Below are 13,030 nucleotides of genomic sequence, written 5' to 3' on the forward strand. Positions count from 1 at the left end.
AAGGCTTGCCGAAGCATCCCAACAGTCTCGGCTGCAGTTTTCCCTAACAGAAAGCAAAATTTCATGCACATTCTTTGTTCCTTCTGGTCGGTCATCTTACTAATCGCCAAAGGGTTGAAACAGGAACGCACACAACAGAGCACCACAGACAAACCACTTAACTCAGACTGACGCCAGCTCACTAACAGTCACGGGAGACCCCCAGCTAACACCACCTAGCAGCACAACTCGTAACTACAAAGCATGCGCGCGCAACAGGTCGGTTCCAGTTATTTTTGGGTCCCCCCTCGTATACTGTTAAATTAAGTAAATTAGTGGAATGTTGAGTTCTGAATAATTTGGAAGGCGCATTTGCCATGCAAAAGCCTACTCAGTCCTGATTTAGACCACAATGAACTGTGAACTGAATCTCCCAGTGGATAAATCCACAAAAGCAGGCTATACCTAGCATTCACCCTCCAGTTTTGTCACATTTAAACTAAAATAAGTAAACAGTGTTGTTCTGTATGTGAAAGGTATCAGAGAACCTTGAGCATCACTAACTTGAGTTAGAGTTTATGGTGCATAGCACAGAAGTCGATACACCTTTGCTGCAGCAAGTGGCAAATTTCACTTCCACTCACATCTGAGATTTTGCAGTTCTGTCTCTGAGCTCTGAATTCCATTCTGCATAATTAATAAATAATAAAATTATATATAATCATTAAATTCGCCTTCTGACCATTGCTCTATGAAGACTCTTATGAGCATGGAAAACATAGAATGCTCTATTTATTTATGTTTATAGCGTTCATAATGATTCTATGAGAGCTTACATCAACGAAGGGTAGTATTTTGTGGGATGTGACACTGTGTACTCCATTAGAAGTTCACCAACAGTTTGGAAGAACACACTGCTTCAGTTTTCAGGGTTGAAGACTAAAATAGCATCAGTAGCTATTATGAAATGCACTTTCTCATCTGTGCTTCTTCTATACAAAATGTTGAAGAACATGGCTTTGCTTGCAAACTGCTGGACATATGGAAAACATAGCTAGCTCTACTGTTGTGGGTGTATATCATGTTTACAGAGCTGTTGCCTGGCAACACATTGATCAAATATGTCACAATATTCTCACTTTGCTCCGATGAAAGGGACTGGAAATTATTTGATTGTACCTCGTAAGAGAAGTTAAATTTTGAATGTTACATAGTTGTAAATTTTAGATGCTGAATGATTGATACGGATGCCTACGTTTAGTTCCTAAGATCCTAATTGTTCTTTTTTCCTTCCCATCACAGAAATTTTATTACACTAAAGTAAATTTAAAAATGGTGTTGATAACTCAGGGTATTTAGGACCCAAAGTAAGTTACACTAATATGAGTTTGTGAACTAAATAAAAAGTTAAGATACAGCCATTTTCACAAAACCCTATGCTTTCTTTACAAAAAATAACTTAGGAAACTCTGATGCTTGAATGACCGCCACGTCACTGTGGCCTGAGTTGCCACGTTGCTGCTGGGTAGGGAGGGATTCTCCATTGCGCAACATGTCACAATATATTTGAGCAAATTTGAATCATGCTGTTGCATCTACACTTGTGGAGTGGAATCCTTGTGTGTATCAGGTTTTCTTGGCACTGATGGTGTTCAGACTGTAATTTATACAAGAATCTGTGGTAAATACAAAGAGAAAAGAAGGTAGAAATATTGATTATTAATATATATGATAATCCAAACAGGTGTCTCCAGATGAAGGACGTGCATTGGCATCACAGTTCGGCTGCCCATTCTACGAGACATCAGCAGCACTGAGACACTATGTGGATGATGCCTTTCACACTCTTGTACGTGAGATCCGTCTAAAGGAACGTGAACGTCACCACACCAACAACAAACTTCACAAACACAGTCGATGGCGCAGACTGCGTTCCATATTCACAATTGTCTTTAAACGCCGGCGTAATTACTCACCCTGAATGTCCATAATATATATATGTTGGGGCCAGAAAACAACCAGGTTTGTAGGATTTTACAAATTTCTACATAAGTCGTGATGAAACAGTATTTAGTTCATCTGTATTGAGATTGTTTTCTGTGTGATTTGTCTCCAGTTTACTTGATACAGGATAGCTGTTTCATCAGTTTATGAAGTGCAGAACAGAGATGCTGCATCTTTCTGTCTTAACACCCCTATATAGCTTCTACAGGATTTTTTTGTCCATCAAACCATTTCAGTTGCACATAAAATAAGATTAATAAATTCAGATCTCATTAATTTGATATTAAAAATTAAGTAAACATGATAAATTCATACTTTACAATGAAGATGACATATGTCTTCCTCTTTGTAAAATAACGTGTCAGATCCCCATTCTGAAATTTTGGAGCATGGCACACAAAGTGTTCTCAGATACAGAACAGATGCCTTCCTGTATACTTCTTCAGAATTGCATTTGAGTAAGGATTAGTAGTCTTTGAAATATGCCCCCTACAGAATAATCACATGGGCTTAAATCAGGCGAGAATGTGGCCACATAAGCCCTCTATCATGAATGAATGAACAGATGGACAAACCTGTTCTAGAGTGCTCTTATATCAAATGTTTCATTAACAAATCCAGTACAGCACTTGCTGTGTGATACCTTACACCATCTGTCTGGAACCAGCTTATCTCTATATCAATACTGTACCCCACAAGGGAAAGGAGAAACTCATTCTGGTCACCAATTTTTCCCTTCCAGAGTCAGTACTTTCAATATACCAATATTAGATTGAGCACAATAAACAGTGACTCACTGAGAATGCAAGGTGTTGACAACAATGATGCCTGAATTTTGCAAAGCCCAGAACTGATCAGAGGTAGCCATTTCTGTATTCTGATTTAAACCCTTGTGACTGTTTTGTAAGGGGTTATCTCTGGCACAAAGTGTTCAAACTACCAATCCTTGTACAGTTAGCAATTTGAAAAAAAGCTACAGAAAAGAAAATCTTCCACACTCTGAGGAAATTTTGCAGATCATTGCAGAATTTCAGAGTTCAGATTCAGTATGTTACATCATAGATAGGAAGATGCAGTGAACATTCTATTTTGAAAGCATGAATTTATTTTTTTTTTACTCTTTTAATATAAAATTCATGAGAATCATATTTATTATTCTCATTTTATTCATATTGGAAGTGGTTGAATGAATAAAGAGGAGCCCTGTGTTTTAACTTTAACTTTAACTGATGTATGACTGAATATGTAAAGGCATAAGATAGTTTACTCTATCTGAAGGAGCATTCCTGGTCTGTGGAGGCCTATACCACTTCCTGGCAACAAGTTGCTTGGAGACAGGCTCTCTCTAATTGTGAAGCTTTTATTTATACTAAATAGGTTGTATGTAAAATGTTACAGGAGGGTTCCAAATCAAACATGCTGATCCATGGATAAATTATATGGGAATGCATTGCATTTGCAGATATTTTACCAAACATATTATGAAGCTGTCTGTTGTACATATTTGTTTGAATACCCCATGTGATCAGTGCTAAGAGTTCAGTATCCTCATGTAGCATAGTAAATAATATTTGTAAAAATAATTTAATATATATATTTTTTTTCAATTTTCATGTTTTAAGTGGTGCTCTTTTGTAGGTCAGAATTTTGTACATTGGTCACAAGTGAAAGGTGTAATACATTAGTAATGTAATTTAACAGGAATATTTCATATGCAATTTACATCACATTGAAAGTATTATTTACTGTATTTTATTTAATTATTGTGGTGCCAAAATATCAATATATATGTAAACATTTTATAGACAAGCAAAAATGAAAAGGAAGTATGACTGTTTACATCTATATGTTCTATGCACTTAAATTATTATGTCAATAATGAGTGATAGAAGTTCACAAGCAGATCTTACACAGTGTCTTTCATGTGTGTACAAGCTTTATTGAACATCAGATAGCTGTTTAATTTGCAGAAACATATCTTTCAACTGATTCTTTTCTTCTTCAGAAGCAAATGTGTAATCTATACTAGACAGGGCCATCTGCCACAGTTGTTCTCTTGACAAGCCATGGCTGTCTGCAGTCAGCATATATTCCTCAGAGAGGGAGGTAGAAAAAACTCCTTTGTCATCTGTCTGAAAAGGATAATTTTTTGTTTCAGGTGATGCACTTGTAGCTCTTTTATTACACACCACTGCTCAACTCTATAATCTGCAAATGCAACAGAAATTTGAGACATTATTGCCTAAAGAACATTAAGATGATGTCTGTTTCTTAATATTTCTAACACATTATGGAAGCAAATGGGTTATGCAGATACCTCCATATTGCAAAATTCTGCAAATTTAATTTTTTGATGTGTGTTATATTGTAATCTTTAGAGGCAGTGAGGCATGACAGTTAAATAATGGATCGATTCTATAAAGAATCTGCTCTATTCTTTAGTGAGTATAGTCACCACCAGAGTACATGCTGCAAATTGATTTCAGAATGTCCTTTCAATACTATCATTGCATTTCTGTAAATGACTTCGTGATTTAAAATTATACATCTAAAAAACAGGGCACCTCAGTCAGTATAGTGATGGGTTACAGGCTGGATGGCTGCAGTTTAATTACCTGCAGGGCCAAGAGATTATTTTTTACTCTAAATCATTGAGACTGGCTCTGGGACTCACCCAGCCCCCTATTAAATGGGTACTGGGGGCTTTTTCCACAGGGTTAAAGCAACTGGGGCATGAACCTGACTACTTGCCTCCATCTAGTGCAAGAATGGTGCAGCTCTAACTCCACTCCCTTATATATGAGTGCTTGTATATTCTTGACGTTCTTATTTAATTAAGCACAGGGATGATTTCACTTTTACCTTTTAACCCTTTGGATGTTTCTAATTTCAAGAACATGAAAACTCATACCAGGCCAAATCAGGCAATTTCAGGGGATGATCTGAACTGGTATTTATATATTTGGCAAAAAAATTGCTTTTATGAGATGTACTCTGTGGGGAGACACATTGTGATATATTTCTTGTGACATTGTTGATCTAAAATATGTTTTAAGTGTAGCATGGAGAAGGCCTTAATGGCTGCTACTGCAGAAACAGATTGTGAGATATATGGCAAGAAATTTAATAGTTTCGCTGAACATTTAGTAGGAAAGTTCATTTTCCACTTTATGACTTTAACACGTTGTGGACCGCGCACGCATTAATACGTTTTTCGCTTTTAAATGTGGTGGACCGGTCACGTATTAATGCGTTTTTAGAACACGATAAGTTGCAACACACTATACATCACTCTGGCGCCACCCAGCATGCATGTAGCTGCCTGCAGCTACGTGAAAAGCCTCTAGAATGTTTGCTGACTAATCAGTTATGTGACCTCGCTGTAACTGTATGCCCCTGCAAAGGAAAATAAATGCCTTTATTTCTTCAAGCTGTATGTAGCAAGCTGTCAGTGAGTAGTGCAATATGCGAACATATAATCCTGGGAAACTTACAAAGTATGGCCTACTTGTTTGTGTAGTTACTGAAAGCACTTCAGGCTGTATTGGAAATTTAGAATTTTATTCTGGTGAAGGAAAGAAATTGCCGGTCACGGTAGCCATGCGGTCTAAGGCATGTACTGTTTTTGCTCACTTGGAAACCGGGATCGTGGGTTCGAATCCCACTCAGGGCATGGATGTTTAGTTTGTGTGTGTGCGTTTTTCTGTGTTTGTGTACAGGTAGAGGCCTTGCGATGAGCTGATCACCCGCCCATGGAGTCCTACCAAATGTGTAAGATCAAGAAAAACCGAAGTGAACAGAGAAGTTCATAGAGGTAGGCCTAGGCCCACTGCGGCTGTAGTGCCAAGGAGGGAGGGAGGAGAAAGAGAGAGAGAGAGATAAGGAAAGAAATTACAATAAATTATTCTTTCCGTTTTGGAACCCTATCTTGATCAAAATTACCATGTCTATCAAGACAATTATTATAACAGTATGGCAACTGCAGAACACCTACTTTCGAGAAAAGTACGTGTTTGTGGAACAATTAGGGTGAACAGAGGCCTTCCTCCAGATCTGAAAGAGGAATGTAAATCCCTGAAACGTGGTGAAACCACATTCAGGAGGAAGGGGGATATTCTTCTTCAGTCCTGGAGGGATACTCGTGTTGTGAATATGATTTCCACAATTCACAATTCGAGTATGGTTGATGTTCAAAGGAGACATGGGCAGGTAAAGAAGTCTGTTTGTATTTCCAAGTATAATATGTTCATGAAGGGAGTTGATAGAGCCAATCAGTACTTGGCATATTATTCTCTTCCTTGGAAAACAGTAAAGTAGACAAAGAAAGTTGCCTTTGTGGCTTATAAATTGTGCCATTTTCAATTCATTTTTGGTTTTCAAAAATCTAAACCCTCATTCAAAATTTAAATACAAGGTATTTCTGCTGAATATGGCAAAAGCCTGGGCTACAGACCACACGGTGGCGGGAGAACCTGCAGCAGAAACAGTCTTAGTGCGACTGGGCCCGTCTACTCCCACCCCACGCAGGCCTCATTTTGACCCCCCTGGGCGACTTTTGGGTAATATGCGGAAACATACACTCGCAAAAATTATGAAGAGTGAACATTTCAAGGGGAAGCATCCTTCTAGGAAATGCCGTGTTTGCTCAGTTCACAAGAAAAGGAGTACGAATGTCTACATTTGCAAGTTTTGTGTAATGCCATTCACAGAGGGGAATGTTTCGAGAAACATCAAACCCTCAAGCACTTCTAGGAGCATTAGTAAGTGTTCTAAAAATTTTTAATTCATAAAATTAATTAGGAAATTTTACATTAATTTTTAAAGTGAACAGTGCACAAGTTACGGTAGTAGGTAAAAAAATGGCAGTCCCCAGGGTGATTTAAATATTTAAATTGCCGGTCTGCAAAGTGTTAAGATCACTGATTGTTGATGTGCTAGATAACAGCAGCTACTCCCATATGTGTACAGTCTCAGGTATTTGTGCTGTAATAGATTTCTTCACTTAATTTTGCTCCTAATAAATGATATTAGATTGGTAACAGAATATTGATACTAGAACAAAACATTCTACATTCCGTATTGTCTGTTGTGAATGTTCCTCCTTTGTGCATAATCTCATATGTTTATAGATGGGCATCCTCCATGTTAAATGATTTAGACCATAGGCTTTGCTGCCTTTTCTTTTATATGTCCAGATCTGTTCATGGGAGCCGGGATACCTGTCAGTATTGTGATGAACTACATACAGGCTGGATGACTGAGGTTCAATCCTCAGCAGGTGCAAGAGATTTTTCTCTTTCCTGCAGCATCCAGATCGGCTCTGGACCCACCCAACCTCCTATCCAGAGGGTACTGGAGGCTCTTTTCCCAGGAGTAAAGCAGCTGGGTCATAAAGCTGACCTTTCACCTCCATCTAGTGCTGAGGTCAAGAATGGTGGAGCTATACTTCCACTCCCCCACATGTTTTCATGGCATGGTGCTTAATTAAAGCATAAGGACTACTTCACCTTTACCAGATCTGTTCTTGGAAGTTTTAAGTAATCTTCCCATCTGTCTTTGCTAAAAGACTTTAATGTTCTAATAACATATTTCTGGTAAATGAACTGCAACCATGAAGAAATTTATCCCAATATCTGTTTGACACAAAACTTCTCAGTTGTCTGGTTATGTGATCCAACATGTGCCAACTCACCAATGCAGAAATAATTTATGCCAGTTATTTAATTGTCAGACCTCTTATAAACAATTCAAATGCATTCTGTAATATCACAGGATTATCTGTGATCTAGAGGGTTCATGAAGTAGAGGAAAACTGAAAAGGAAGATAGGTGAAATGACCCTTACATACCAGAACCAGGAAATAAAAGGAACACTGAATGTGTTGTTGATAGTGGAATTTCTCAAACAATGTTAGCCTGCTTTAAATAAACTATATTCTATTATTTGATGAATTTCACACAGTATCCAGCATTCCTGCGTCACTGTTTCTTAGGACTATTTCTCCAGTAAATAAATGATTCTTGTATTCTCTCTGTCTCTTGTTCATACTAATCTAGAAACTGAATAACTTCATAAAATATAACCTTGATAATGAAACAGGTATTTAAACTTCTCCTGACCATCTTCTATAATAGTAACGTAAGAACAGTGACCAATACAGAGAACCAAATTCTTCCCCTTGTGGATATTAAGTCACCATCAAACTCTTGAATAAGAGACATACTGTTTATACTGTATGAAATTAGGATAGAGGAATTGTTTTTTTCCAAGCCAGGGTACTACTGAAGGAGACAACCTGTAAAGTACATGTGACTAAGCTTTCTCTTGGGTTTGTCTACATTTCCCTCCAAGCTTGTAATTACAGTATGCATGTTTTTTGTTTGTTTATGATTCTACTACAAAAACAAACTGACAAGAGTATGCTTTTGTCAAGGTATGTTATAAATGAGACCCCGATATGAAGTGGGTGTTGGGACAGTGTCAGTACCCACTTTATAAATGAAATTTATATTAATTAACTAAGTTCAGAATCTCTGTTATTGTGTGTACAGTATTTATGCAATGACCAAAATACATATATGAAATTTAAGATACATTTCAGATTGATAAGGCAAAACAGGTGCTCATTGAATTTTGCTCTTCCAAAATAATCTCAAGGTTACAGAAACTCTATGGACTATGGACTCTACCCTCTGTCCCTGCAAGAAATGCTGTAGCAGTCTTATACTATAACTAAAATATTTCACAGAAACATGTATAGCATAAAACATACGTAATCATAATGGGGAAATTATTAAAGCTGTGGTAAGACGAAAGCCTATATGATGGACTGCGAAGGTTGTTGTAGCAATACTGCTCTAGATTTAAATTCAAGAAGTACTGGGTCTGAATCTCAGCCAGGACACCTGACTATCCTGACTGAGTTTTTTATGGTTTTCCTCAGGCCCTACAGGCAAATGCTAAGACAGTACCTCAATAAGGCCATGGCCACTTCTTTCAGATCCTTTCCAATGCATTATTCATGAATCATCCTTCTGTTTGATAGTGTATAATTTGAGATACAGTATCAGAATACAAACAATGAAAGAATGTAATTTCTTACCAAGAAGCCTACATGTAGAATAATACAGCAAAGACACTACAAAGTTTATAGACATCACAGTGCCAATAATATTTGATAAACTTTTAGACTAATAACCAAGAAAAGCAATTCTAAACTCTCTTTCATTACATAACAGCCTCTGAAAGGCTAGTTTGCTGTCATTAAATTTAGAAAATGCTTTCTTTAGAGTAAGGTAAGAAACTAAGGTGTAATAAAATAAAATAAAATAATATTAATATTTCAATACCTTAAAACAAGTATGAGAAGAAACCAAAAGTAAATAAAAGTAAGACATATTTGATGGATCTTAAAAATTTTTTCTCTTCAGAGATAAAATCTGAGGGGATATTATGTTGTCTTGTTTGAAATATTAACATGACATACACAGTAACTTCAATTTGTCTGTACTTACTGCTAAAACAACAGGATGTTTAACACTGAACAGATGAATAAAATGATGTTTCTTGTAGCTTTCTGCTGTTCCACACTTAACATTAGAAGTTAGGCAGAGTTCTGAAAAAGAAAGGGGTATCATAACAGGCACATTATTTGTACAATTCAACAGTTCCTTGGAAGGGGGAAAATTTTTTTTGAATGTACAATAAATTCATTGGATTCCCACAATGCTACCACATGTTGCTCATATTAAACAGCACAACTAAAGGTAGATATCGATCAGAATGTTACTGAACTTATATACAAGTGAATTTAAAATGAAAAGAGAGATGGCCTTTTGTTTGAATTTGTAATCTATCAAATGTTTTCCAGTATTTTACCATGTACTCAAGTCCACCATGGAGCTTTTCAGTTATATCTCTGAATTGTGTCTTTGTTCTTGTTACACCAGAAGTTAAGTGCATTTATTAGTTACCCTCAAATATCATGTAACTGTTTTGAATAAAAGTGTTAGAGAAGTCTGTATTTACATAGTAATATACTGGACATTCAGTACACTGTATTTGCTCACATTTCAAATTCCTGTTTTGCAGTGGTTTGTACAGATTTCTGCACATAGCATTTAGGAGACAGTGGAAGCTTAGTAACACTCTTTTCTTTTTGAAGCCCACTGTAATTGCCTTTTATTCACTTTCATGTGACTGTTACCTCATTCCTTTCCCAGCCCCTTTTGTGGCAATACATGCTAAGTGAACAGTAATATGGAGAGTCAGTTTTATTATATCAGCAGTGATGTTCCCAGTAGAGGAGATATTTCATATATTTAATCAAAGATGCTGTAAAGATCAGCAACAAAAGAATTCCAGTGTGTTTGTTAAATTCAATCTCATAAACTACAGATGTGCAAGCTATGGGATTAGTGCAGTAAAACCTTGTTAATTCATAGCATAAAGGACTAAGAATTATTCTAACTCTATGTTCCCACTACTCATCTTTTGTGCAACTCTGTCTATATATGAATATTCATATTCCTTCATCTATTGTATAACACTACATGTTTTGGCCTAACTGGCCATCATCAGGTGTATAAGATGTTGGGTTGAAAGAACCTGCTGCTTTGCTGTTATGCTCTTCTGCTTTTCATTTTTAAGCAGAACAGTGTACAAGCAGAGCAACATGTAGTTTTATACAATAAAGAGACAAAGACACAAACATTAATATATCAATGAAGTTGCACAGAGACAGCAAGAAGTGGGAACACAAAGTTAGAACACACAGTGCAACAAGATGTTTCAGTATAATATTATGATTAAGAATTAGACCAATTCCATGGAGCTGAATTATTCTTTGAAGCTGATATTAACTCAGCTGAACTCAAGAAATTCTCTGTCTTCTGTGAACCCAGAGGTTTATTCCACCATTAGGCCTCCCCATGAGAACTTTAAAGTAAACGAGTCTGAATTATCAAATTTTCAATGGTAGGTTTTATCTGCTCGGCATTTTAGTTGTGTTACAGTGAACAACATACAAGGCTAGAAAAGGATAACAAACAGGACTGTATCATAACAAAGACAATGATAGAACTGTGTCACATTTGACTGCATCTGAAAAGTCTCTCCTCAAGAGACAAAGTAACTCTGTATTCAGGTTGACTGTTTTCTGGGTTAATGGCACATGTTAGCAGGGGTTCAACTATTCCTTTTATAGTTCTCTTTATTTTCCATTAACACATCTGTTCCACATGACCCTTATTCTGTGAGATGAATTATAAATTAACCATGGTCTGTCACTAGCAGATCTAAAAAATATTTCATATTATATGTTAGCAAAACTTTAATGATTCTTACAGTGTAAACATATGAAAATGTATCTTCCAGGTTGAGGGCACCAATGAATTTCATACTGGTGATACTATGAATTAATAAGACTTTTATTGTAAGTACAGTATTATGAAGAAAACACCTGGCTATCTCAAACATGGAAGATAAATTCTGAACAGTGCTGACATCTCATTTTCTAAGTCTGCCTCAGATGAGATTCTCATCACTTTACACTTCAGATAATTGTTGTGCAATTAAATATTATAATGAATTGCATGAATCAACATACCCATTTCTTTTCTTAAGGAATAAAGTAGGGCATAAGAGATCACATGCTGTCAGTGTGGTCTGTTTCCGTGCTGACCTATTGACACAAAATGGTACGAATGTTATGTCATTGGGAACCATGCTGGTTAATACTGATATGTTGTCTTTTAAGGTTTAACTGCTTGTGCCTCCATTCGTGAAGGCCAGGTCACAGTTTGAGTGGTGTTTATATGGCTGCTATAACAAAGATATAATCAAGTATCACTGTCTTAGACCTCATTTTCATGTCAGGTTGCAGTGCCTAGCAGTTTCCAAGTTATACACCCAGCACCCGATTATTATGGATATTCTGCATGAAGCATTAGGCATTCTTAAGGCATGGAAAAGTCTTGTGCTTTGCTGGTTTCTGGCCATACAGACCTACCCAGCAGAAGAGACTGTCAGCACAGCTGCTAAGGAGGTGGCCTTGCACTGCAACCTGACATGAAAATGAGGTCTAAGACAGTGATACTTGATTATATCTTTGTTATGCTGTTTCCTCTCCCTGGCAAGATGGATGGATCCATACACAGAAAAGAAACTGCAGGTGGTGAAACGACTGGTTCAGGTATGCAATCCTCCTTCAGTTCTGCCAGGAAGGAGACATCATCCTTATGTTCCTTCCGCCTGGTTACACTCGCCCAACATGAATATTTGTTGCACAGTCACTGGCACCTATTTGTATACTATGTCGGGTACCCCTGCGCCATCCTACACATTTTGGTGAACTGCCCACATTATGACAAAGAACATCTTACATCTTCATGGGATGCTGTGCAACATTCTTGGTGATGATCACCACAGCATGTTAAATATTCTGGCACTTGTCAGCAGTATGAGGATTATCAAGAATATTTCACTGGCAGAATTCTGTGGTACAGTCATTAATTTCGTGGACTGTGGTTTTATCACATCATATTACAAGGTATTCACATACACATACACAGATCCACATCGGCCCTCAAAATAGTTGCTCTTGGCCGCTATTCAAGTCTGCCAACGTTGATATGGCTGCTGAAACATTCATTCATTCATCAGTAATCTGTCAGATGACAGGTCCACAGTCTCTTCCAAAACAGTTCCTCCACTTAATGCGATCTTCTGTTTTTGGAAAGAGACTATCCAGGAAAAGTGATAATGTGGTAGTGTTTCCATTTGCTTTCCACATCGCAGTACAGCAGCCGTTCAAACCACTCTGGTCACGCCTGTTGCTATACGAACTTGAACCATCTCGAGCATCATTTGCTCTGTGCTTCAAGTCGCTGCTGATGACGCTGCTTCCGGCATCAGTTTTTGGTGTCTCTCTTCGTCTGATGCCTACCCTTTGACCTGTCCAGCAAGGGAGGCCCTGCCAGTAGCTACGCTACCGCTGGTATAGCTCTCAGGGTCCTTGGCATACTCAAACCCCCTCACCACGATAAGG

The 13,030-nt window shown here is 37.4% G+C and overlaps 2 protein-coding genes across 2 annotated transcripts in view; one reads left to right on the top strand and one right to left on the bottom strand.

The window, feature by feature from the left end:
* LOC111869529 (GTP-binding protein Rit2) overlaps positions 1–1,976 on the top strand; it is a 27,046-nt gene extending 25,070 nt beyond the window's left edge. The window contains exon 5 of the mRNA XM_023861127.2: positions 1,724–1,976. Coding sequence (XP_023716895.1) covers positions 1,724–1,960 — 237 coding nt within the window. The 3' untranslated portion in view covers positions 1,961–1,976. The remainder of the gene's footprint in view (positions 1–1,723) is intronic.
* Positions 1,977–3,907: 1,931 nt separating this feature from the next.
* The window catches only part of LOC111869527 (adenosine deaminase-like protein), a 24,001-nt gene continuing 14,878 nt past the window's right edge, over positions 3,908–13,030 (bottom strand). The window contains exons 6-7 of the mRNA XM_023861125.2: positions 9,498–9,598; positions 3,908–4,115 (exon numbers count right to left, since the gene is read on the bottom strand). Of these exons, the coding sequence (XP_023716893.1) occupies positions 3,921–4,115; positions 9,498–9,598 (296 nt within the window). The 3' untranslated portion in view covers positions 3,908–3,920. The remainder of the gene's footprint in view (positions 4,116–9,497; positions 9,599–13,030) is intronic.

The sequence above is a fragment of the Cryptotermes secundus genome, unplaced genomic scaffold (assembly GCF_002891405.2).
Source record: "Cryptotermes secundus unplaced genomic scaffold, Csec_1.0 scaffold139, whole genome shotgun sequence".
NCBI classification, from domain to species: Eukaryota; Metazoa; Arthropoda; class Insecta; order Blattodea; family Kalotermitidae; genus Cryptotermes; species Cryptotermes secundus.